This window comes from Phacochoerus africanus, chromosome 5, assembly GCF_016906955.1.
Source record: "Phacochoerus africanus isolate WHEZ1 chromosome 5, ROS_Pafr_v1, whole genome shotgun sequence".
In the NCBI taxonomy this organism is placed as follows: domain Eukaryota; kingdom Metazoa; phylum Chordata; class Mammalia; order Artiodactyla; family Suidae; genus Phacochoerus; species Phacochoerus africanus.
In genome coordinates, this window is record NC_062548.1 from 48,043,725 (window position 1) to 48,069,916 (window position 26,192).

General features: G+C 48.8%; 1 protein-coding gene across 2 annotated transcripts in view; it reads right to left on the minus strand.

Moving 5' to 3' along the window:
* Positions 1–6,041: 6,041 nt before the first annotated feature.
* Positions 6,042–26,192, minus strand: part of FBLN7 (fibulin 7) — a 51,945-nt gene continuing 31,794 nt past the window's right edge. The window contains exons 4-9 of one of the 2 annotated variants that reach the window (XM_047781185.1): positions 13,932–14,057; positions 11,120–11,257; positions 10,018–10,155; positions 9,225–9,363; positions 6,729–7,068; positions 6,042–6,480 (exon numbers count right to left, since the gene is read on the minus strand). In XM_047781185.1, coding sequence (XP_047637141.1) covers positions 6,346–6,480; positions 6,729–7,068; positions 9,225–9,363; positions 10,018–10,155; positions 11,120–11,257; positions 13,932–14,057 — 1,016 coding nt within the window. In that variant the 3' untranslated portion in view covers positions 6,042–6,345. Of the gene's footprint in view, positions 7,069–9,224; positions 9,364–10,017; positions 10,156–11,119; positions 11,258–13,931; positions 14,058–26,192 lie in introns of both variants that reach the window. The other variant, XM_047781187.1, reaches the window with a different exon arrangement.

Below are 26,192 nucleotides of genomic sequence, written 5' to 3' on the forward strand. Positions count from 1 at the left end.
AAGGAGGCTTTGTCCTTGCACTAGCTTTTTTCATTGTCCAAAAAAATGGCTCCCAGCAGCAACCCTGATGACATATTTCCTCTCATTCAGTAGAAAAGCTAGAGACCTTTCCAACGGTGTAGTAAGAAAGCCCTTCCCGGGGAGTTCCCGTCGTGGCGCAGTGGTAAACAAATCCGACTAGGAACCATGAGGTTGCGGGTTCGATCCCTGGCCTCGCTCAGTGGGTTAAGGATCCGGCGTTGCCCTGAGCTGTGGTGTGGGTCGCAGATGCGGCTCAGATCTTGCGTTGCTGTGGCTCTGGCATAGGCTTGGCAGCTACAGCTCCAATTAGACCCCTAGCCTGGGAACCTCCATATGTGCGGGAGCGGCTCAAGAAAAGACAAAAAAAAAAGAAAGAAAAAAGAAAACCCTTCCCTTCCCTTTGCCTGGGACAGTCACTGTGGTTGTCCTAGAGCCTGGGGGTGGGGGTGGGGAGGTCTCCTTCCCCTGATTCCCCGGCAGGATTAAGGAGTATAATAGTTTGCTATAGGGCTGCCATCACAAAGTACCAAAGACTGGTACAAAACTTTATTTTCTGGAGGCTAGAAATCTGAGGTCAGGGTGTCAGAAAGGTTGAGTTCTTTTTTTTTTTTTTTTGCTTTTTAGGGCCACACCCACAGCATATGGAGGTTCACAGGCTGGGGGCTGAACCAGAGCTATAGCTGCCAGCCTATGCCACAGCCACAGCCACAGCCATGCCAGATCTGAGCTGCATCTGCGACCTACACCACAGGTCACGGCAATGCTGGATCCTTAACCCACTGGGTGAGGCCAGGGATTGAACCTGAAACCTCATGGATCCTAGTAGGGTTCCGTAACCACTGAGCCATGAAGGGAACTCCAAGGTTGAGCTCTTCTGAGGCCTCTCTCCTTGGCTTAGCTGTCTTCTCCCCATGTCTTTTCACAGCTTTCTCTTGATGTGTGTCTGTTTCCTAATCTCTCTTTATAGAGACACCAGTCATACTGGGTTAGAGTCCACCCCGATGGCCTCCTTTAAACTTAATCATCTCTTTAAAGACCCTATTTCCAAATACAGTCACATTCTGAGGTACTGGGGAGTTGAGACTTCGACATAGGAAGTGGGGAGAGGGGGTGCACAGTTCAGCTTATAACAAGGAGGGATGGGGGTCTGAGCAAAACAGGTTTCTTCTTCTTCTTTTTTTTTTTTTAAGCCTGTACCTGCAGCATGTGTAAGTTCCTGGGCCAGGGATTGAACCTGCACTACAGCAGCAACCTGAGCCACTGTAATGACAATGCCAGATCCTTAACCTGCTGAGCCACCAGGGAACTCCAAAACAGGCTTCTTTTTGAAAGGCGAAAAAGGGAAATGGATACTGGATGGGTAACCAACAGGGTCCATGCTATGGGAAGAGACAGAAAACAGGTAAATAAATATGATAATTTCAGATAGTGAAAAATGCTTTTAAAGAAAACAAAACAGGAGTTCCCTGGTGGCCTAGAGGGTTAAGGATCATGGCCAAAAAAAAAAAAGTAGGGTAGAAGAATGGGCAGCATTGGCAAGGGCAGCTGGGATGGCCTGTCTGGGGAGGGGACATTTGAGCCCACCCAGGTAGAGAGCAGAGCAGGGAGGAAGCAGCAAACCCAGAGGCTTTAGGGCAGAAAAGAGCTTGGCAGAGCTGGGGTGGAGTGAGTGGGCAGACAGGAGGCCCGTACATTTGGAAGCATCAGGAGCAGTGGTCCAGGAGGTTGGCAAGGGGCCGAGCTAACTCAGGGCTCTGGGTTTGGGGCTGCACTCGAAGACCAGCTGCTTTTAGGAAACACAGTGATTATGACTGTGCACGGAGGGTGCTGAATTTCCACACGGCCGAGTTAAATGCAGAAATACATCCATCCTGGAGTTCCTGTTGTGGCTTAGCAGTATGAGCCTGACTTCTATCCATGAGGATGCAGGTTCCATCCCTGGCCTTGCCCAGTGCGTTAAGAATCTGGTGTTGCCATGAGTTGTGGTGTAGGTTGCAGGTGTGGCTCAAATTGTGTGTTGCTGTGGCTGTGGTGTAGGCTGGCAGCTGCAGCTCCGATTCAACCCCTACCCTGGGAACCTCCACATGCCGCGGGTGTGGTCCTAAAAAGACAAAAAAAAAAAAAAAGAAAAAGGAAGAAGAAGGTGGTCAGTGGTCAGATTCAGAAATTTCTCTCAGCCCAAACCCAACTTTCTCCAAGTCACACTCTCTTGTTTGCATGTCAGCTGACTGTTCTGTGACTTTGCAAATGCTGGATTTTGCTGTCCATCATCCCATGGGAGCGAGTGTGCCAGAAGATGGCCTGCACCTCCCACTAGAGTTCCTCTAGGAAGAACCATCTCAGTGCCAGCTTCTCCCTGCACTGGTCCCAGTCCTTCCCCCAACCTCTGACCTTGGTGAGCTTGCAGCCATGGGGACTTGAATTCTTTTTCTCCCATTGTCCAGGAAGCCCCTTGTGATATTTGTGGAGATCTTATCTCCCAAAATGAGTATAAGCCCCATCTTCGGCAGGGATCATCTGTTTGAAGAGAATGGACCAAAGAGCTTGACGGCCCAGGGCTACCTGATGAAACCCCTTCAGCTCAGAAGCCAGTTTTCAGCAGGCACTGGAGCCCTGATACCAGGAATGGCAAGTTTGGAACACAGTCCTAAAATCCTTTGAAACTTCTCAATTCAACTCAGCTCAGTGAGGTCACGGGTCTGTGTCCACACCCCTTGATTCAGTGGCTGCTTATGGTGACATCAACCAACAGAATATGGCAGAGGTGACCCTACGTGACATCTGAGGCCGGGTCCTAAAGACCATGTAGCTTCTCCCTTGTTTTCTGGAAGATTCACACTAGGAACCCTGAGCCACCATGCTGGAAGTGAGATGACTCTGAGGCTACCATGCTGAGAAGGCTAAGCCACAAAGGAGAGCCCAAGAATAGCTGTTGTCATTGTCAGTTCTGACTCCGAGTCATCCCAGCCCAGGCCAAGGAGTCCTTCCGACTGAGGGAGGTGCAGATGTTGTGGAGTCAAAATAAACCATTGCCCTGTGCTCTACCTGAATTCCTGACCCACAGAATTTATGAGCATAAAAAATTGTTTTTTTGTTTTGTTTTGTTTCATTTGGTTTGCTTTTTAGGGCCACAACTGCAGCATATGGAAGTTCCTAGGCTTGGGGTCAAATCAGAGCTACAGCTGCCAGCCTACACCACAGCCACAGCAATGCGGGATCTGAGCCATGTGTGCTACTTACTCCATAGCTTGTGGCAACACTGAATCCTTAACCCACTAAGCAAGGCCAGGGATGGAACACACATCAAGGAAACAACGCTGGGTCCTTAAATCCACTGAGCCACGTCTATCCCAATATATTCTAAAATGTGAGAACCACTGCTACAGATTAGAGATTTAAGAAGTGTATTAACAAATTAGAGGAGTTCCTGTCGTGGCACAGTGGTTAACGAATCCGACTAGGAACCATGAGGTTTCGGGTTTGATCCCTGGCCTCGCTCAGTGGGTTAAGAGTTAAGGATCCGGCGTTGCCGTGAGCTGTGGTGTAGGGTCGAAGATGCGGCTCAGATCCCATGTTGCTGTGGCTCTGGCATAGGCCAGCGGCTACAGCTCCGATTAGACCCCTAGCCTGGGAACTCCATATGCCACGGGAGCAGCCCTAGAAAAGGCAAAAAGACAAAAACAAAACAAAACAAACAAAAACCAAAAAAACCAACAAGAAGTGTATTAACAAATTAGAGCATGGATCCAATTCCAACAAACAAAAAATCATGAGCCACTCAGAAGTGAATAATGACTAAATACTTAAAGGTATCAAGGAATTATTGCTGGTTTTTAGGTGTGATTGATATTGAGGCTATGCTTTTTTTAAAGTTCTTATGGTTTAGAGGTACATGTCAGAAATATTTATAGATGAAATGACATAAGGTCCAGGATCTGCTTCGAAATCATCAGGGGGTGGGGGAAGTTCCCGTCGTGGCACAGGAGAAACAGATCTGACTAGCATCCATGGGGACGCAGGTCAGATCCCTGGCCTCGCTCAGTGGGTTATGGATGCAGTGTTGCTGTGAGGTGTGGTGTAGGTCGCAAAAGTGGCTCGGATCTGGAGTTGCTGTGGGTGTGGTATAGGCCGGTGGCTACAGCTCCACCTTGACCCCCTAGCCTGGGAACTTCCATATGCTGTGGGTGTGGCCCTAAAAAGGAAAAAAAAAAAACAAGACAAAATCATCAGGGGGTGGGGTGAGAGCAGAGATAAACAAGATCGCCTGTGAGTTGACTGTAGAAGCTGGTGACTTAGACTTGGGGTTCATTCTCTTTTACTTTTGTAGATGTTTGAATGGTGCCTAATAAAGTCTTAGACACCCCCTGCCCAACAATATGACACTGAATTACTTAGAAAGGGGTGCAAGTTAATACCTAGCTATTCTGACCAAGCACAGATTGGAGCTATGAAAGGGCAAAGGAGAAGCTGATTTCCTTAAGGGAAAGTTGAGAGAGGCGAGCTGAGGAGGGGCCAGGCATGATTCACCAGAGGGTAGATGCAGGCAGGCGTTTGTAGCCTGGCACTCTGGGGGCTGGGGCTAAGTGTGGCATTTCATCAATGGGAAGCCCGTTTGATGATGGCAGATCTTGGTGATGCAAGTCACTGGTTCAGACTGGGCCTGTGTGGCATCCAGGGCATAATCCTAGACAGGTTTAGGGAGACACCTGTTCTGTAGGCCCTCAATTCTCACCTGCTAGGAGGTAAGAGGCTTGTCCCTCGGCACCACCCTGCCCTCCCCTCAGCAAGAAGGAAGGTCACATGCCCATAACATTGTACTTACAGGAGCAGGGCCACGCCTGGGGCCCTCCCACCTGGTGCTCTGTAGGCTTCTGACCCATCACAGCACCATTTGGAAACACAAGGCTGTGGATGATAAAGTTTTTTGGGTTTTTTTTCGTTTTTTAGTTTTTTGGCCATACCTGCAGCATGCAGTTCCCCAGGCAAGGGACTGAACCTGCACCCCAGCAGTGACCATGCTGGATTCTTAACCTCTGGGTCACCAGGGAACTATGGGTGAGAGTTTTAATAATGTCCGGTAACACCCCAGAGAAACAGATTTGCAGGCCTTTGTTGTGTTGTTGGAGAGATCACAGCTGAGCCCAGAGGAGAAAAAAAATATCAAAAGCAACTCTTGCCTGTGTCACACCCTTCGTCTGAGAAAATAAGACAAGGAATGGTGTCCTCAGACACCTTGATATCTAGCTTGATCACTAAACTGGCAACGTGTGTCCTCTGGCTCCACCTCAGACCAAGGCCAGTCCAAAGAATTCTTCAACAAAATGTCTGTGATGCCGTCTCACCTAGACGAACACATTTCTTCCTAGCTGAGCCAGCCTCTAAACTGCCAATGAACTGTCTCCCGCCACACACCCCCACCCCCATCCCCAGCCTCCCCTGCCAGTGTTTTCTTTCCTCTGTCACCGGAGGGTGACACCCTGTGGCTCCTGCCTCAGAAGTAAAAGGTCTGGTAATCAATGGCAATCCAAGCATTTTCTTTTTTCTTTCTTTCTTTCCTGATTTTTTTTTTCTTTTTTTTTTTTTTGCTTTTAGAGCTGAACCTGCAGCATATGGAGGTTCCCAGCTAGGGGTCGAATTGGAGCTACAACTGCCCGCCTACACCACAGCCACAGCAATGCACGATCTGAGTCACATTTACAACCTACATCACAGTTCACAGCAATGCCTGATCCTTAACCCACTGAGCGAACCCACATCCTCGTGAATACTGGTTGGGTTTATTACCGCTGAGCCACAGAGGGAACTCCCAAGCATTTTCTTAAATTCTCCATGGCCAGATGTCGCCTTACCGATCTCCCATTTGGCCAGGCCCAATTTCTATTGGTGGAGCAGTCCCAGCGCCACCTCTGTGTTTTCTTTCCCATTCATTCATCCCAGTGGGCCCAGACTAACCAGGAAGAACACGAGGTGCCCTTCCCTGGAGGAACTGGGCTAGGGCATGGTTGAGGGACAGCCAGGTGGGCAGGGACAATCAACAGACTTTATTTCTTCAGTTATAATACCAGGTTACGTTTCGAGATATGATTTCTCCCAAGGGCATTCATTCAGGCAGAATCTACACTTGAACATTGGTTCCTTGTTCTGGAAGAATCTGTGTGGGGGTCCAGGCCCCGCCGTGGCTCTCCAACAAGAAGGCTGGCAGGCGTGTCACAGAGGGGAATACAGACGAGAACGTGCTGGGTGATGGCAGGACCTCCTCCCGCCCCCCTGTCCCTGCCACAGGCAAAGGAGTATGATTTGACCCTCAGCAGGACCCGAACTACTTCATATCAAGGCCTGAATATAACAATATAGGAGGCCGAACACAATCACTTCAGACACATTCCATGGCTCTTCTTCCCCAGCTAGCTCAGACTCACAACGCCATGCACACGGCATTTTGAAAAGCTGCCCATTCCCCTGCAAAAAAAAAAGATTTGAGAAAGTGCATAATCCCAGGGAAGGGCCCCAAAGCAGACAAAATGTGATGGCCACAGTTTGGGTTTGGGGGCTGCGCTTCTGTGCCACTCCACGGGGACCTGGAGGGACAGGCAGGCAGGCAGGGGGCAAGGGGGGTTGGGGAGAGATGTCTGTCGCTGAGACTTTGAGGAAGAGAGATGACCCCCACGGCACCCTTAGAAGTCATAAGGGGACACAAAGATGGTGACCTTGGACACGTGGTTGGCCTGGAAGGAGCGATCCAGGTATTCCGACATGTCCACGTCCACCTCCAGCGTCTGAGGCCCCTCCAGGGTCTGGACGAGGATCAGCTCTCCGGTCTGGCGGTCTGAGCGCTGCATCACAAAGTGGCCCCGGCTGTTCCCACCCACGATCCCAAACCGCAGGCTGTTGGGTCCTGGCCGGCCGGGGGCCGAGGCCGTGGCCATGCGGAAGAGCGTGATGGGCGTCTTCAGGTTGGAGGGCAGGGAGAGATAATGGAAGGAGATGGTCTTGGGCAGGTGGCGGCAGGGTCTGCTGTCCATGGGGCAGGGGTTCCGTTCACACTGGCTGGAGCAGCAAGGCGAGATGGAGGGAGTGGTCAGCCTCAGGCGGAGTCACGAGGGGCTGTTCTGACCCCTGACACCGCCTGTCTGCCCCATCTGCCCTCCCACAGAGGCCACTGGAGTGACCCTTCCAGCCGCCAGTCCCTCGTCACAGGTGCTCCAAAGCTACAGCCCAGTGAGGGTCAGGCCTGGCCAGGGAAGAGGCATCACCCCTCGACCCACCTGTACCCAGATGCACGTGTGTCTGTTTGTGCGTGTGTGTCCATATATGCTGTTACTGCCATTGTGACAGAAACATAGAGCTGGGAAAGATTAAAGAATGATGGTGCCCCTTCTCCAAGTGCTGAGGCCCCAGCATTTAGCCGGTGACATCCTGGAATGTGGCTCTCCACAGGGGTGGGCTTTCTAAATGCCCAGTGTTTATTCATTTTTGTTGTTGTTGTTAATTAAAGTATGGTTCTCTCTTTTTTTGGGGGGGCCTCACCTGTGATATATGGAGGTTCCCAGGCTAGGGGTCTAATCAGAGCCACAGTTGCCAGCCTACACTACAGCCACAGCAACGCAAGATCAAAGCTGCATCTGTGACCTACGCATCAGATCCTTAATCCACTGAGAGAGGCCAGGGATCAAACCCGCAACCTGATGGTTACTAGCCAGAGTTGCTTCCGCTGTGCCACAATGGGAACTCCTTAAGTATAGTTGATTTAAATGTTGTGCCAATTTCTGCTGTATAGCAAAGGGATTCAGTCATATATATATTTTTTACTCTTTTTTTCCTTTTTAAGGCCAGACCCACAGCATATGGAAGTTCCCAGACTAGGGGTCAAATTGGAGCTGCAGCTGCCGGCCTACACCACAGCCACAGCAATCCCAGATCGGGGCCGCACCTGTGGCCTAGGCCGCAGCTCATGGTGATGCCAGATCCTTAACCCAATGATCGAGGCCAGGGATCCAACCTGCATGCTCACAGATACTAGTCTGATACTTAACCCTCTGAGCCACAAGGGGAACTCCCCAGTGTTTACTCTTAAAGCAGGACACCCTGTCTTCCTCAGCATGGAAGTGCTTTGATAGTTTTCTACTTGGCCCAACATAACAGACAGATACAATTTAGCAATTGTGGTGACTCAGATCATCCCTGTTATACATGTCAAATAGCACTTCCGGCTATTAATCCAGGATGTCTCCAAGGCTCTGACATACAGGTCCCTCTGTCCCTTCACTAAGTGACACCAGAGGGAGACCCTGGCATCCTTTACTCTCAATGAATAACTGCTTCTAACCTGCAATAGCCCCCAAAAGCAGTTCACATGTCTAAACACTTGAGGTCAGTGCAACCTAAAGGCAACACTAAGGCTCTTGTGATCTCTTTTTCAGAAAAAATATGTATACTTTGTGATAGTTGCAGTTCTCCTTAAAAGTCTGTCTCGGAGTTCCCTTCATGGCTCAATGGTTAATGAGTCTGACTAGCATCCATGAAGACGCAGGTTCGATCCCCAGCCTTGCTCAGTGGGTTAAGGATCTTGTGTTGCCATGAATTGTGGTGTAGGTCACAGAGGCTGCTCGGATCCTGCGTTGCTGTGGCTGTAGTATAAGCTGTGAGCTCTGATTCGACCCCTAGCCTGCGAACCTCCATATGCCGCAGGTGCAGCCCTAAAGAACAACAACAACAAAAAAAGCCTGTATCCTCCCTTTTGGAAAAAAAAAAGTCTGTTAGGTGCTGAGGCTACTAGAAGTCCCAGTACCAGTGGAAAAGCAGAGTGATGCGATGCAGAGCGTGCAGTTCCATTTGAGCACAGGAAGTGATCCTCTCTCTGTGTAACCTATACCTGCCTCCCGGTAGCCTCACCATGGTCCTCTTCCATCCAGCGGCCTCCCCGTCGGAAAGGGGGGCTCTTGGAACATCATTCCTAATTCCCAGGGCAGACCCTGACCTTATGGCTCTTACGGCCCCAGAACAGTGCATTCAATGCAACCACTACAGCGAGACGGAAACTCAGAGAAGCCAGACTCCCTGCCTCCTGGCTTTTATCAGACATCACTGTATCTTCTCCCAAGAACATCCAGGAGGAATCTGGCCCAGCCCCCAGCTCCCTGCCTGTGGGGAGGCCTGGGTGAGGGTGTACGTGCTCAGCTGTGGGTGGCCCTGGCTCTACTCACAAAGGAGACGTCTTCACGTAGCTCACGTTGCCGCTGCCCTCAGGGCACTCCGGGCTGACGCACTGGAAGCCTCCACCCGTATTGATGCACACAGTCCCCCGGGGGCACACGGGCTGCGGGCTCACACACTCATCGACGTCTGAAATACGGGACACCCAGTGAGGGTGAAGGACCCCTGACTTGCCCCCACCCCGTCAGTGATGGGACCACAGGTAGTGAGCTTTCCACACCCCCAAAGCTTAGTCTTAAAACGGGAAGCCCTGTCTTCATGAACAATCGAAGGTCTGGTGCAAGTGTTAGGGAACTCCCCTCCCCAGGATCCTGGCCGCCTCAGGCATGACAGGCTCCAGAGGTGCTGAGGGCACGGATGAGTGTTACAGGTCACGATGCTTCTCTCAGACCTGCCTTCTCCTCAGCCGGCATGCCCTGGAGTCTGCCCTCAATGGCTGTTATTGTGCCCTTTATATTCTCTGCTCCCTTCATAGGTGAGATCCCAGGCTGGAGGCTGGGTTTCTTCCCGCCCCCCCCCCTTACAATCCTACGTGAGTCTTCATGAATACTTGTGGATGGATGGATGGGAGATGACTGTCTAGATGCCTGCTAACCAGTCCCGGGTTACCCACTCCCCTGTGCCCTGCAGTGGATCCCCTACTAGGACATCACTGGGAAGCTGCTTTTTTTTTTCTCACATCCCACATCAGCCCCTGGAGGAGCCCTCTGCCCTCTCTCCTCCTCCCCCAGTAGTTCAGAGCTATCACGTGGGACCAGATGCCTCTGCCACAGCCTCGCTCACCCTCGCAGCTCTTCCCATCGGCCAGAGTCCTGTATCCACTGGGGCAGGCACAGCGGTATGAGCCAGGGGTGTTCACGCAGGCATGCATGCAGAGCCGGGGTCGCCCCTCCTGCCCGTAGAGCTCGCATTCGTTCACATCTGGGGATAGAAGTGCCCAGCATGACACCAGGAGCCACAGAGCAAGTGTCCACCAACCATGACCCAACCTGTGCCTCCATTCTTGCAGGGGATGGCAGCTGTGTCACCATCTCTGGCAGCTGTGGCTAAGTGGCCGGGTCTGGTGCAGCCACCAAGCCTTATCTCGGCAGGCGTTTTCCTATTTCGGCCAAGGATCCCCAGGGCTGAAGGGAGGAGTGAGGGAGCTGATGTGCTTGACCCCAGACGGGCTCTTTTGACTAAGGCAGATGAGGAATTGGGGAGAGCCTGCAGCAGATGGCAAGGCAGGCCTGGCAGCCCGGGGAGCAGGCATAGGGGCTGCAGACCCAGACTACCCTCCCAGTTCCCAGCCCCACCTTACCCCTCCTCATCTTTGGGACAGACTGGTGTAAGAAGACTTCTGCTGCTGTCAGATGAGGCTGTGAGTACCAACTGGCCAACTCTTAAGTTTGAACTGCTGGTATATGAGTTGTTTTCAGAAGGAACTTTGGTAACCCGAGAGGTTAGCAAAAGAGGCCCAGTCAGTGAAGCTAAGTAAGCAGAGAGGAGACCAGAGAACAGCCCAGGCCCCTGCACAGCTCTAGGGGGTTGCAAGAAGACTGGCACTGGGACTCTAGCTCCTCCCGGCCACCTGCCCTGCGATCCCAGCCAGGAGGGAGGGGATAAGGGGCCTCAAAGTCTTTCAGAGGAGTGTGCATGGCTAGTGGGAGGCCCGGGGCGGGGCTGCTATCTCAACAGTCTTGCTTTCCTAGGACCGCCCCTGAAGTCTATGCACTATCTAGTCCTAGCACCCTTCTAACCTAAACCGCGGGGTGGGCGGGGCTTTTGGAGACAACGCTCAAGGAGACCCCGGCCCGCTCCCTGCACCTGGACCGGGTGCACCCCTGGCGGGAGCCCCACCTCCACCCCTCCCCCACCCCTCCCCCTCCTCCGCCCCCACCCCTACCCTGGCAGACGCTGTCCCCGGCGGCACCGCTCAAGTGGAATCCGGCCTCGCAGCTGCAGTGCTGCGCTCGCTCTACCTGCGCGCATCGCGGTGCGCGGCTGAAAGCGTGGTCCCCGTTCTCGCTGCCGTCCGGGGCGGCTGCGGGGAGAAGACACCCTCAGAATGGAGCCCGGAGCACCTGGGCCTGACCGTAGAGGCGTCCCGAGATCGGGGCGCGACCCCATCTCAGAGCTTACTCTGGAGTAAGGAAAGGAAAGACACGGATTTAACCGAAACCCAGTCGATGGTCCAAGGCCCACCTGAAGGGGCGGAGGACCCGGGACGCGCCCTAATAGAACGACGCACGAAAGCAGGCCACACAACGGCACCCAGAGGGCCGCAGTGACATTAACGGCGCGTTTCAGTTACAAAGACTTAAACACCAAATGCCTAGTAGTGATCATTGAAGTTTAAAATTATGGAGTTTAAAACACGACCTCTTAATGGAGGTTCTTTTTTGTATTTTTTTTACTTCCCTAAAGTATGGAAGCTTTTTGTTTCAACCAAGAACATAAATCGGTTTTCTAATCAGAAAAAAAAGTTTAGTTTTTTAAAGTTTTCAAAGGATTGAGAGCTCTCACATGATTAGAGAAGACTGCAGAGGAATCTGCGATAAAAGTAATGGATGCACAAAAAGATGCTTACCTTACACTTATCTGAGACTCATGTGGAGATTCCCAAGCTAGGGATCTAATTGGAGCTACAGCCGCCAGCCTATGCCACAGCCACAGACTCTGAGCCGCGTTTGGGACTTAAACCACAGCTCATGGCAACTCAGGATCCTTAATCCACTGAGCGAGGCCAGGGATCGAACCCTCAACCTGGTTCCTAGTCAGATTTGTTAACCACTGAGCCACGACTGGAACTCCTTATCTGAGATTCTTAGAGAAGTCAAATTTATGAGACAAAACAGAACGGTCGTTGGGGGAGGAGGAAGGGGAGGGGGAGGGGAGAATTATTGTTTCTTTGGCACAGAGTTTGTTTTGCAAGATGAAAATTTTCTGGAGGTAGGTGGTGGTGATGGGTGCACTGCAGTGTGAATGTATTTAGTGCCATGGAACTGTACACAAAATGGTGAATTTTAGGAGTTTCTGCTGTGGCCCAAAGGCAGGGATCTTTGCAGCAACAGGACGCAGTTTCAATCCCTGGCCCAGCATGGTGGGTTAAAGGATCCAGCCTTGCCACAGCTGCCTCCTAGGTCACAACTGCAGCTGGGGTATGATCCCTGACCAGGAAATTCTATATGCCACTGGGGTGGGGGGTGGGGGGCGGCCAAAAAAGAGAAAAAAAAAAAGTAAATTTTATGCTACAGGTATCTTACAACAGAAAAAATAGTAAATGTATTTTTTTTTTAAGTAATTGGAGATGATGGAAAGACAGGAGAGGATGTGAGAATGTGAACTGGCTTCAGATGCACCTGCTCACACCCTCCTTCCACTTCTTCTGGGAGATTCATGGAGTAGGGATAATTTATATATAAAGTGTCTCCCCACCTGAGGATCAATTGCCTGAAGGTCCCAACAGGAGAAGCCCTAGAACACTCAGAGTCCAGGACCAAGCATTTGGGTTGAGGTGGAGCCCTGTCTTTTTCCTTCCTCGTTCTAAGTAGGAGGAGTAGCGGTGGGGCTGCCAAGAAGGCTTTTTCCCCATAGGGCAGCCCCAGGGATGGGTGCTGTCAGGGAACCTCTGGGCTCTTTCTTTTTTTTTTTTTGTCTTTTTTGTTGTTGTTGTTGTTGTTGCTATTTCTTGGGCCGCACCCGCGGCATATGGAGGTTCCCAGGCTAGGGGTCGAATCAGAGCTGTAGCCACCGGCCTACGCCAGAGCCACAGCAACACAGGATCCGAGCCGTGTCTGCAACCTACACCACAGCTCACGGCAATGCCGGATCGTTAACCCACTGAGCAAGGGCAGGGACCGAACCCGCAACCTCATGGTTCCTAGTCGGATTCGTTAACCACTGCGCCACGACGGGAACTCCTCTGGGCTCTTTCTGAGAAAGCACCCAACCGGGTGACTCATCTGAATGGAATCAAGACATATTAACAAATCTCTTGGGATGATACTTAAACCTGACCACCAGTTCTACAATGAGATTCCACACAGAAATCAAGGCAAGCAGACAGGTCACTCCAGGCTTTTCTGGCCAAGGAATAGGATATCTTTAGTTTTTGACTTTCTTATATAAGAAATTCTGGCAGCAACATAGCGTGGAACCCAAATCATTCTATGGAATGAACCCATTCCCCATAGATTCCTTATCATTGGGCTTTCTTGGCACCAGTGGAAACAGACATTGTGTGACTTCTAGACCTTCTGGCTGGAGGTATGTTGGGACTCAAGGGTGGACTGTAACCCCATCACCAGTTGAATGTCTAATTTTCCAGCTCTGAAAATACTTTGGCCTGAATCAGTAACTACAAATTTTGCAGGATGGGATGGGAGGGTTTGTAGGAGACGCTGTTCTGCTGAAGTGCAGAGGAAATGTCAACCAAGTGAAGGTGGCAGCAAGGAAGCATCTCAGGTCAAGTCCCAATACGGAAAGTTTTCAGGGTGGGAGTCAGTCCTTCCACTTGCATTATTTGTATAAGAAGGATCAAAATGCTGGTTGCACAAAAGAACTAAACTCCATCCCAAATAACCAACTCAGGGAACCAGAGGGATCAATGAATGTAGAGCAGGCAATCCCACCCTGCCTGCCTTTGATGACCCATGACCAGGGTCCTCCTCTCTCTGCAGCAGACTGCCCTCCCCTTAACCCCTGTGACTACGTACCAGTCTGGGCCTGATGCTGACAGCGGCTCCCAGTCCTTCCCAGAGGACAAATGCATTTGTATTGGTTGACACCTTCCACACAGGTCCCACCATTCTGACAAGGCTGGCTGGAGCATTCGCTGATATCTAGGAAAAGAAAGATTTTCAAATCCAGGTATATGAATTCTAATTCTAAAACTTACAGACAAAAACAATGGGGAGTTCCTGTTGTGGTTCAGTGGGTTAAAAACCCAACTAGTATCCGTGAAGATGTAGGTTCGATCCCTGGCCTTGATCAGTAGATTAAGGATAGGGCGTTGCCATGAGCTGTGGTGTAGGCCGCAGATGTGGCTCCGATATGATCCCTAGCCTGGGAACTTCCATATGCCACAGGTGAAGCCCTAAAAAAATAAAAACAAAAGCAAAAAAGATGGATTCACTTACTTTACATGGAGGAATAACTCCATCTTCTATATCCTTTCCATGGGCTCCCCCAGCTAGAGCTGGGAGGGGACCAGGGTGGCTGAGATGCAGCCCACCCTCCATTCAGCAAGCCACATGTGCCCACCTGGAGCTCTACCAGAGGGAGCTGGTCCATCGCCCATACGTGTTTCACCCAGAGGCACCATTTTCTAATTTGCAGGGTCAACCGTGAGGCAGCCACCTGTTCGCATGTGCCCACACTGCCTTTGATAGCGCCTTCCTGCCCCCCAACTCTGCCCCTACCAGCCAGCACCCAGGGAGAACACCGTTTTTTTTTGTTTTGTTTTTTGTTTTTTTGTTTCTTTAGGGCCACACCGGAGGCATATGGAAGTTCCCAGGCTAGGGGTCCAATCAGAGATATGGCTGCTGGCCTATATCACAGCCACAGCAACACAAGATCCGAGCCATGTCTGCGATCTACACCACGGCTCATGGTAATGCCGGATCCTTAACCCACTGAGTGAAGCCAGGGATCAAATCCCCAACCTCTTGGTTCCTAGCCGAAGTCGCCTCCGCTGCGCCACAATGGGAACTTCTAGAACACCTTTTGAACAAGAACTCAATTCAGGGGGGCTAGAAGAAAGAGGAATGGCCCATCAGAATATCCAGAGATGGGAAAAATGAACTCTTTCCAAATTTCCACCCAGACACATTCTTGTGCTCATTATTTCCTGTGCAACCAGGGAGGAGATAATCCTGACCCCTGACATTTCTTTAATGCTGGAAAAAGGAAATATTCTTTGCTTATATACACAGCAGTCCCATGGAAAAGCTATATATATATGAGAGAGATTAAATATATTTAAAAATGTAATAGGTTTTTCTCTGTGTGGTAGATTATAGGAAATGTTTGTTTATTGACACTTTTTTGTACTCTTCTATTTTTCCCACAATGAATGCTTATAAACATTCTATTAGAAAAAAAATGATCTTTTAAAACCCTCATGGAGTTCCCAGGTGGCTCAGTGGGTTAAGGATCCACCATTGTCACTGCTGTGGCTTGAGTCGCTGCTGAGGTGTGGGTTCAGTCCTGGCCCAGGAACTTCTGTATGCTGTGGGGAGCAGCCCCCCCCCCAAAAAAAACAAGACAAAACAAAAGCAAAAAAACTTCAGGCCAAATCCACTTGTTATGAACTCCTTAAGCCCAGTTTTTTGGGTTTTGTTTTTCTTTTTTTCCTTTTTTACAGCCACACCTGCAGCATATGGAAGTTCCCAGGCTATGGGTCCAATCTAGCTGCAGCTACCAGCCTATGCCACAGCCACAGCAACACTGGATCCAAGCCCCTCTTGTGACCTACGCTGCAGCTTGTGGCAACGCTTGATCCTTACCTCACTGAGCGAGGCCAGGGCACAAACCCGCATCCTCACAGACTAGTTGGGTTCTTAACCCACTGAACCACTACAGGAACTCCCTTAAGCCCAGTTTTAATGCACAGAGCACAGGCCATTCCCACCAGAGAGGAAAGGTTTGTCAGTTCACTGAGTTGACCACAGCATCTTGGGAAAGAAAATTGGAAGCACCTCCTTATTGGCATAAGAGCGTCCTTTCCTGCTGTGTCTATCAAGAGGAAGAAAAAGGTGCTTTGCTCCTGATGAGAACAACAGCCTTCCTGTGGGTGGGTTGGCAGGCACTTCGGCTTCCCTTTGGCCTCCTTGTAATTGGGATGTTATGTAGACTATGACATGGGTTCTATTAATCATGAAAGAACTCAGACAATCCAAATGCTGCTCATCCCTGGGGAAGGAGGCTTTTCAATTTCTTGGTAACTTCAGCCTGGTGACGTCTCCCCCCGCCATATGTTCTGTTTTCAGATGACCGGTTTCCAGGAATGTGTCTGGAACAACACTACACAAAGTCCCCAAAGCATGGAATTCCTGTTTCTACATTGTCTAGCACCATCCCTGCTCACCAGCATCATCTGAAAGTGGGCCAACCACTAGGCTGTGAAGTTATGGGAAGAGAGCCAAAGAGCATGAACCCCAGAATCTTTGATTTGGGCCACCCTGGGACCAGTGCCATTATCTCTCCATTGCTGGGACTTTAGTGGAAGGCACTAAGCCTGGCCACACCTGGCCGCACTTGGCTGGTGTGGGTGTGGGTGTGGATGGGGGAACAGTTGGCTTGAAAGGGAAACGCACAGGTGCCTCACAACCCGGAGCACTAACTCCCCATCTGGATGTCATGTGGCCCAGAATTTTCATTTCTTAGATGGGCTCCATTCAGACTCCCTTTATTTCTTTTAGATATGTTGACAGAGCCATTCCATGGCCTGACGCTCAGTCCCGTGTCCTGGCTGAAGTACAGCTGTCATCACATTCACATCTGTCCATACTGTGGCACTGAGCTAAGTGCACAGTGACTTCAGAGCTATCAAGAGGGCATGGGCAGACCTTAATTAGACATTCCTCCAAAGAAGACATCCAGATGGCCAACAGGCACATGAAAAGATGCTCAACATAGCTAATTATGAGAGAAAGGCAAATCAAAACTACAATGAGGTATCACCTTACACTGGTCAGAATGGCCATCATCCAAAAGTCTACAAACAATAAATGCTGGAGAGGGTGTGGAGAAAAGGGAACCCTCCCACACTGTTGCTGGGAATGTAAACTGGTGCAGCCACTATGGAAAATAGTATGGAGGTTTCTTAAAAACTAACATTAGAACTGCTATATGACTCAACAATCCCACTCTTGGGCATATATCTGGAAAAGACAAAGACTCTAATTTGAAAAAATACATACACCCCAATGTTCATAGTGACACAATTTACAACAGCCAAGACATGGAAGCAACCTAAATGTCCATCAGTGAATGGATAAAGGTGTGGTATATATATATATATTAATATATATATTAAAAAAACGGAATACTACTCATCCATAAAAAAGAATGAAATAATGTTATTTGCAGCAACATGGATGGACTTAGAGATTATGACAATAAGTGAAGTAAGCTGGAGAAAGACAAATATCACATGATATCACTTGTATATGGAACCTAAAAAAGTAATACAAATGAACTTATTTATAAAGCAGAAACAGACTCATGGACATAGAAAACAAAATTATGGTTACCAAAGGTGAAATGGGAGTGGGAGGGATAAATTAAGAGTATGGGATAAACAGATAAATACTACTATATATAAAATAGCAAAACAAGTATTTTCTGTATAGCACAGGGAACTAACTATATTCAATAACTTGTAATAACTTATAATGGAAAATATTCTGAAGAGTATGAATACGTGTGTGTGTTTCTGTGTGTGTGTGTGTATGTGTGTGTATAAATCATCTTGCCATATACCTGAAACTAACACAATTTAAAAAAAAAAGAGGGCACTGGGAGTTCTATTGCAGCTCAGCAGAAATGAATCCGACTAGTATCCATGAGGATGTGGGTTCTATCCCTGCCCTCGCTCAGTGGGTCAGGGCTCCAGCATTGCCGTGAGCTGTGGTGTAGGTCACAGATGTGGTTTGGATCCTGCGTTGCTGTGGCTGTGGCGTAGGCCGGCAGCTGCAGCTCTGATTGGACCCCTGGCCTGGGAACCTCAATACGCTGCGGGTGCAGCCCTAAAAAATAAAAAATACAAATACAAAATTAAAAAAAAGAGGGCTCTGGCAGAGGCTGTGGAGAGGCTGGCAGGCCAAAAGCATGGCTGATGATTCTCTTTCAGTTGGCCTGCTGAGCACTTAGCATTTCCCTGGAACTGAGCTAGGTGTTTTACCTGTATGCTCCGATTTTTTTCTCTTTTGTCATTGTATTTCAAAGTTTCCATTTCTCCAATCACTTCATCTCTAAGGTTTTCTAATTTTTAATTTTTTTTTAATGGCCACACCCACAGCATATGGAAATTCCTGGGCCAGGGATTGAATCCAGCCACAGCTGCGACCAAGCTGGGTCTTTTAACCCATTGTGTCAGGCTGGGGATTGAACCTGTGCCTCCCCAGCAACCTGAGCCACTGCAGTCAGACTCTTTTTTTTTTTTTTTGCCTTTTCTAGGGCCGCTCCCGTGGCATATGGAGGTTCCCAGGCTAGGGGTCCAAACAGAGCTGCAGCCACCGGCCTACACCAGAGCCACAGCAACGCGGGATCCGAGCCGCGTCTGCAACCTACACCACAGCTCACGGCAACGCCGGATCGTTAACCCACTGAGCAAGGGCAGGGACCGAACCCGCAACCTCATGGTTCCTAGTCGGATTCGTTAACCACTGCGCCACGACGGGAACTCCAGGTTTTCTAATTTTTATTTATGCTGTCCTTTCATAGTTTTTGTCTTTTTCACCTTTCTTTCTGCTTGTTCGGAAATACTAGGTTACAGTTTTCATCTTTTTTATGGGAATGTCTTTCTAAGATTTCTTCATTGACTGTAGAAAAATTATTCTCTATTTTCTTATAACAGCTTGTATGGGATTTGGCAAGAGTCTTATTCTGTTACTCACATTTAGGGAAAATATGGTTTCCCAGATAGCTTTTCTTTCTTTCTTTTTCCCTTCCTTCCTCTCCTTCTTTCTTGTCTTTTTAGGGCCACACCTTTGGCATATGGACATTCCCAGGCTAGGGGTCGAATCACAGCTGTAGCCACTGGCCTATACCACAGCCACAGCAACGCAGGATGCAAGCTGTGTCTGCAACCTACACCACAGCTCACGGAAATGCTAGATCCTTAACCTACTGAGCCAGGCCAGGGATCCAACCTGCGTCCTCATGGATACTGGTCAGTTCGTTACCGCTGAGCCACGACGGGAACGCAAGTCTTTCTAACCTCTTGACTCCTGGTCCCCGCTTTGGTTGTTTCTCAAGGTAGCTCAGGCCTCTCAGTTCTACCCCCACTTTGCCTCTCTCATTTTTATCTGGACCATCTCTTTCATTTGCACCAGTTTTCCTTGCTGGGCTCAGTGTGGGTTCTCCTCCATTAGCATCGCCTCTGTGTTGCAGCTTTGTCCTGGAATGTTTTGAGAGCTCCTTGGGGACTGGCTGCTCCAGCCACTGAAACTTCCGTTTGCAAAGATAAACCCCACACCTGAGAAAACCAACCCAGAAAGGCCAGTACTGAGCCGGATCCCAAAACAATGGTTGGGTTTTCAAGACAAAGAAAAAAAAAATCCTTTGGGCATCCAGGAAAAAGACCAAGGTAATTATGATAACATCAACAGTATCAGTTAAAAGAGGAGTTGTGAGGAGTTCCCGTCGTGGCGCAGTGGTTAACGAATCCGACTAGGAACCATGAGGTTGCGGGTTCGGTCCCTGCCCTTGCTCAGTGGGTTAACGATCCGGCGTTGCCGTGAGCTGTGGTGTAGGTTGCAGACGTGGCTCGGATCCCGCGTTGCTGTGGCTCTGGCGTAGGCCGGTGGCTACAGCTCCGATTCAACCCCTAGCCTGGGAACCTCCATATGCCGAGGGAGCGGCCCAAGAAATAGCAACAACAACAACAACAACCAAAAAAGACAAAAGACAAAAAAAAAAAAAAAGCAGTTGTGGGGAGTTCCCGTGGCTCAATGGTAATGAACCTGACTAGTATCCATGAGGATTCGGGTGCGATTCCTGGCCTCACTCAGTGGGTTAGGGATCTGATGTTGCCATGAGCTGTGGTGTAGGTTGTAGATGTGGCTGGGATCTGGCATTGCTGTGGCTGTGGTATAAGCCAGTGGGTACAGCTTCGATTCAACCCCTAGCCTGGGAACTTCTGTATGCTGCAGATGCAGCCCTAAAAACGACAAAATACAAACAAACAAAAAAACAAAGCAGATGTGGAAGAACATGTTTAAGATACTCAAGAAAAGACAGAACATTGTAAATCAACTATAATGGAAAAAAATTAAAATCTTGAAAAAAAAAAGATACTCAAGAAAAGAAAATGTGAGACGGGTATTTCCTGTCCAATCAATCACCACCAGGTGGTAAACCTGCACATATTTTGAAATTGTAAGAACTCGGGAAATTGCCCTGAGTCCTTCTTGAGCCATCTACTGGAGAGAGGTCCCATGAGAATGGCAGTAATGTTTGTCTCAGCTCAGCATCACAAGAGAGATGACTGGAGTTCCCGTCGTGGCACAGTGGTTAACGAGTCTGACTAGGAACCATGAGGCTGCAGGTTCGATCCCTGGCCTCGCTCAGTGGGTTAAGGATCTGGCATTGCTGTGAACTGTGGTGTAGGTTGCAGATGTGGCTCGGATCCCGTGTTGCTGTGGCTCTGGCGTAGGCCGGTGGCTGCAGCTCTGTTTGGACCCCTAGCCTGGGAACCTCCATATGCCGCGGGAGTGGCCCTAGAAAAGGCAAAAAGACAAAAAAAAAAAAAAGAAAGAAAACAAGAGAGATGACAGCAGGGACTTCCTAGCAGAAATATGTCCGGCCATCTTGCCCAAACAATACAAAATAATCTTTGGTTTTGGAATCTGACCAAACCTCAGAGTTAGCTACCAGTCTATAAGAAATGCAGAGACCAGGGAGTACCCTGGTGGACGAGTGGCTTAAGAATTTGGCATTGTCACTGCTTTGGCACAGGTTAGATCCCTGGCAGAGGAACTTCCACATGCCATGGGCGTGGCCAAAAAAAAAAAAAATACAGAGACAAAAACCTTACAAACTTCCAGTCCTAAATACATACAGGCCTGTAGTATGCAACATGGTAACTATGGTTAACACTACTGTGCAGTGTATTTGAAAGCTGTGAAGGGATCTCATCACAAGGAAAAAAAAATTTTTTTTATCTGTATGAGATGACAGGTGTTACCTAAACTTACTGCGGTCATCATTCCAGAATATGTGAAAGTCAAGTCATTATGCTGTACACCTCAGACTTAACACAGGCTCTATGTCATTATATCGCAGTAAAACTGGACAAAGAAAAGAAAAGAAATGGAGATCATGTTAAATGACCCCCCAGGGATGCAGTTAGCAAAACCAAGACTGTGGGAATCAACCAATTTTCTTCAGCAAATAAACTACAAAGGAATAGGAGGGGTGGAAAGTTGGCTTCTTCAAGATGGCTGTGGATTAGGAAGGGGTAGGAGACACATCAATCAGCTGTAATATGTGGGACTTCTTTGGACTCTGGTTCAAACAAAGTGTTAAAAATATGTCAGGAGTTCCCTTCATGGCTCAGCGGTTAACAAACCCCACTAGGATCCATGGGGACATGGATTCCATCCCTGGCCTCGCTCAGTGGGTTAAGGATCCAGCGTTGCCATGAGCTGTGGTGCTGTAGCAGACAGAGCTCAGATCTGGCATTGCCGTGGCTGTGGTGTAGGCCGGCAGCTACAGCTCCCATGCAACCCCTAGCCTGGAAACTTCCATATGCCATGGGTGTGGCCCTAAAAAGCAACAACAACAAAAAGGCAAAAATATGAGAGATGACTAGAGAAACATGTACTTTGACTAGATATTAAGGGATTTGCTGTGCTGATAATTATTGGGCTCTGAGCGTCTGAATTTTTGCATAGTGAGAAATGCCTTAAGAATGCTTGTCTTGGGATTATTCATGATGATGAAAACAAGAGAAGAAAAGTTAAGTATAGAATAGCCCTTATGAGGAACTACTTCACAATCATTAAAAGTTGTGTTTAGGAGTTTCCGTCATGCTCATTGGTTAATGAATCCAACCAGAAACTATGAGGTTGTGGGTTTGATCCCTGGCCTTGTTCAGTGGATTAAGAATCCAGTGTTGCCGTGAGCTGTGATGTAGGTTGCAGACCCAGCTTGGATCTGGCATTGCTGTGGCTCTGGTGTAGAACAGCGGCTACAGCTCTGATTAGACCCCTAGCCTGGAAACCTCCATATGCCGTGGGAGCGGCCCTAGAAAAAGGCAAAAAGACCAAAAAAAAAAAAAGTTGTGTTTAGAAAGAAGAGTTAATAGAGATTAACTTGTGCTAATGTCTACACACAGATGATGTTGAATAATAAAGCTTGCATAAATCTGCTTAGATAAAAGTCTAGAAGGAGGAGTTCCTGTCGTGGGAGTTCCAGTCGTGGAGTCATGGGTTAAGAATCCAACTGTGGGAGTTCCCATCATGGCACAGTGGTTAATGAATCCGACTAGGAACTGTGAGGTTGTGGGTACGGTCCCTGCCCTTGCTCAGTGGGTTGACGATCCAGTGTTGCCGTGAGCTGTGGTGCAGGTTGCAGACGTGGCTCGGATCCCACATTGCTGTGGCTCTGGTGTAGGCTGGTGGCTACGGCTCCCATTAGACCCCTAGCCTGGGAATCTCCATATGCCGCGGGAGCAGCCCAAGAAATAGCAAAAAGACAAAAAAAAAAAAAAAAAGAATCCAACTCTGGCAGTTTAGGGAGCTGCAGAGGTGAGGGTTTGATCCCTGGCCTGGCCCAGTGGGTTAAGGATCTGGCGTTGCCAGAGCCACAGTGTAGGTTGCAGCTTCAGCTTGGTTTCAACCCCTATCCCAGGAACTTCCATGTGCAGTTGCTGTGGCCATTAAAAAAAAAAGTTGGGAAGGGTATTCATAACTTTTAAATATAATCTCTCATTCATTCATTCAATCAATCATTCCAAAGCAAATCAGCCAGCCAGTCAGTTTTCAGTAACTATGTATCAAGTATCAAATGTTCAGTAACTATTTATCAAGTGGCTACTATATCAGGTGGCAGCTCTTTCAAATGTTGTTTAAAGGTCTCTGAGGAAAGGCCTCACAATACAGAAAGCCAGGGAACTAAAGCTGTGCTCTGTTTTGACAGCAAGATAACCTTCATACATCCTGTGCACAGCCAGGCTCTGCCACCATCTCTATGGTTTGCCTCTGCAGGCCTTTCCTGTCTCCTTTGCCCTCCTCTGTCTGGGTCCTGAGCCACTTTTTTTCTGTCTCTACCCTCTCCTCTGGGTCCTCTTATCCCTGTCCATGGACTTAATTGTGCTTTTGTTTTTATTTCTATGGCCGCATCTGTTGCATATGGAAGTTCCCAGGCTAGGGGTCAAATTGGAACTGTAGATGCTGGCCTATACCACAGCCACAGCCACACCAGATCTGTGGCTTACACCACAGCTTGAGGCAACAATGTATCCTTAATCCACTGAGTGAGGCCAGGGATCAAACTCGCATCCTCGTGGACACTATGTCAGGTTCTTAACCTGCTGAGCCACCACAGGAACTCCCTTGTCCATGGATTTAAGCACCATCAATGCTAACTCCCAACTGAGTCTCTCTGACTCTCCTTTGCCCTTGACTCCAGCCTTTACATCCAACTGTCCACCCTATTCTCTGTTGGGAAAGGAAGTCTTTCGTCCCCCACTGGGCCTGTATCAGTCTCTCAGGGTGAGGGAGAGCAGCCCCAGGGCCTGTGCTGGGTTTACACCTCATGTGGCCCCCTCTTTCCCCAGTTCATACTCCACAGCTCTTTCATTCTGCTGAAGTTGTGTGTCCAAAACACTCAGGCACATTCTCAGCTTCAGACTCCTTGGAGGAGTGGGGGGGTCCTTCCACTGCACACGGGCCAGCTGCCCTGGGCAACGGCTGCTGAGAGACCTGCTGGCCCTGGGGGACAGACACTCACAGCTGGAGTCGATCTTGCTCTATTTCTTCTGGGTGAGGATGGCATTGCTCTATCCACAGAGTTTAAATACATGAAAAAGGGAATTCCTGTTGTGGCTCACTGGGTTAAGAACTCAACATAGGGTCCATGAGGATGTGGGTTTGATCCCTGGCCTTTATCAGTGGGTTAAGGATCCAGTGTTGCCTTGTGTTTTCCTTGGTGACTCCAAGATGCGGTGGGCAGAAGTGCTTGGAGCCTGGCCGGGACTGGTAACCAGTACACAGTACACGCCCGATGGTCTCCATGGGCTGAATGAATTGCTCTTTAATGGGATGTTGCAGAGACATGTTATCTTAACATGACTCAAATGGAATTCTGGTCAACGACCCATATACAGGTTGTTTAAAAATAAACCTACCAATTTACATTCCCACCAACAGAAAAAAAGAATAAAATCATGCCGTTTGCAGCAACATGGATAGACCTGCAATTATCATAGTAAGTCAAATAGATCAGAAAGAGAAAGACAAATATTACATGACTACTTTTATGCGGAATCTAAAAATAATAATACAAATCAACTCATTCACAAAACAGAAACAGACTTACAGACATAAATAACAAAATTATGGTTACCAAAGGGGAAAGGAGAGGGGAGGGATACTTTAGGGGTATGGGACTAACAGTACACACTGCTATGTATAAAATAGACAAAACAACAAGAATTTACTGTACAGCACTGGGAACTATATTCAATATCTTATAATAACCTATAATAGAAAAGAATCTGAAGCTGTGCACCTGAAACTAACACAATATTATAAATCAATTACCATGAAATAAAAACAACAGCAACCAAAAACAAACCTACAAGGGTTGCTGGATATATAAAGCTTGCACTGTCTCTGTACATGATGCCTCGCACCTGTCACCCACACCAGAGTCTGGGAGCCTCGCCTTCTCTTCCTGTTCATGTCCCGCATGGGAGAGTTCCATCAGTTCTGTCTCCAAGTTGACATTCCATCTCCCCTGCCCTATATCTCCCCTGGACCTGCCAACGGCAACCTAAGTGGTCCCCTAGCATCCACTCTAGTCCCCTCCAATGCATCTCTGCACAGCAGCAAGATGCCCATCCAATTAGCACTCCCCTCTTCTTAAACCTGCTTACAGGGCTCAAACTAAAAACCTCACTGCCCACACAGCCTTTGCGGCTACAAGAGTTGGCTCAGGAGTCTCTCCACCAAGACTTGCTCATTCTCAGCTTGCACACTGCTCCAGCCACAAGGTTCTAAATTTTATGTTTTGTTTCCTCAATTACCAAATTCTTCCCTACCTCAGGGCCTTTGCACATACTACTCCCTCTTCCTGGAATAGCAGCCTCCCCAAGCTGCCCCCTAGTCAGCATGGTCACGTGGCTGGATCCTGCTCATCTTTCAGTTCTAGCATCATTTTCTCTGCCTCAGAGGGGCCCTCAGCTGTCCCTCACTTTGTGGGATTTATTCTCAGTGCCTTGTTGGATCCCTTCAAAACACCAACCACATATGTTGATTTGTTTACCTTTGTAGGTGGTGACCTATCTTGCCTTCACCTCGGAGTATGAGCCCCATGAGGTGGGGCAGTGTCTGTCACATTCAGTGTTGAATCCCTAACACGATGCTTTGTGCATAACCAGTGTCCAATGCAAACTGACTGAATGAATGAATGAAAGTTTAAAAAGGGAGAGGGTGAGGAGACTGACCAGAATAGCTCTTTTTTCTCAGCACGGTGGTAAGGGACAAGGGTATTTATTTCTCTTGCACTGTTTTTTGGTGACCTAGAGTGTCAAAGGGACAAGGTCTCTGGCCATGGTTTCCCCAATTCAGAAAGCTTCAAGTCTTAGAGCTCCCACTGTGTCTCAGTGGGTTAAGAACCTGGCACAGTGCCTGTGAGGATGAGGGTTCGATCCCTGGCCTTGCCCAGTGGGTTAAGGATCAGGTGTTGCTACAAACTGCAGTGTATATTGCAGGAGTGGCTCAGATCCTGTGTTGCCGTGGCTGTGGTACAGGCCTGCAGGTGCAGCTCTGATTCAACCCCTGGCCCAGGAACTTCCATACGTCCATATTCTGCAGGGGCGGGCATTAAAAAAAAAAAAAAAAAAGCTTCAAATCTTAAAAACATGCCCTTCTGAGTAAGAAGGGAAAAGGGAACTAAACTAATCCAGGAAGGCAAATGGCTGCTTTCCATTTCAAAGTTCCAGAACCTACCTTTGCCCACTGTGCTTTTTCATGGTAAAATTATGCATTGTTTCCTTTCATGCCAAGATGGTTCATTACCTTCTT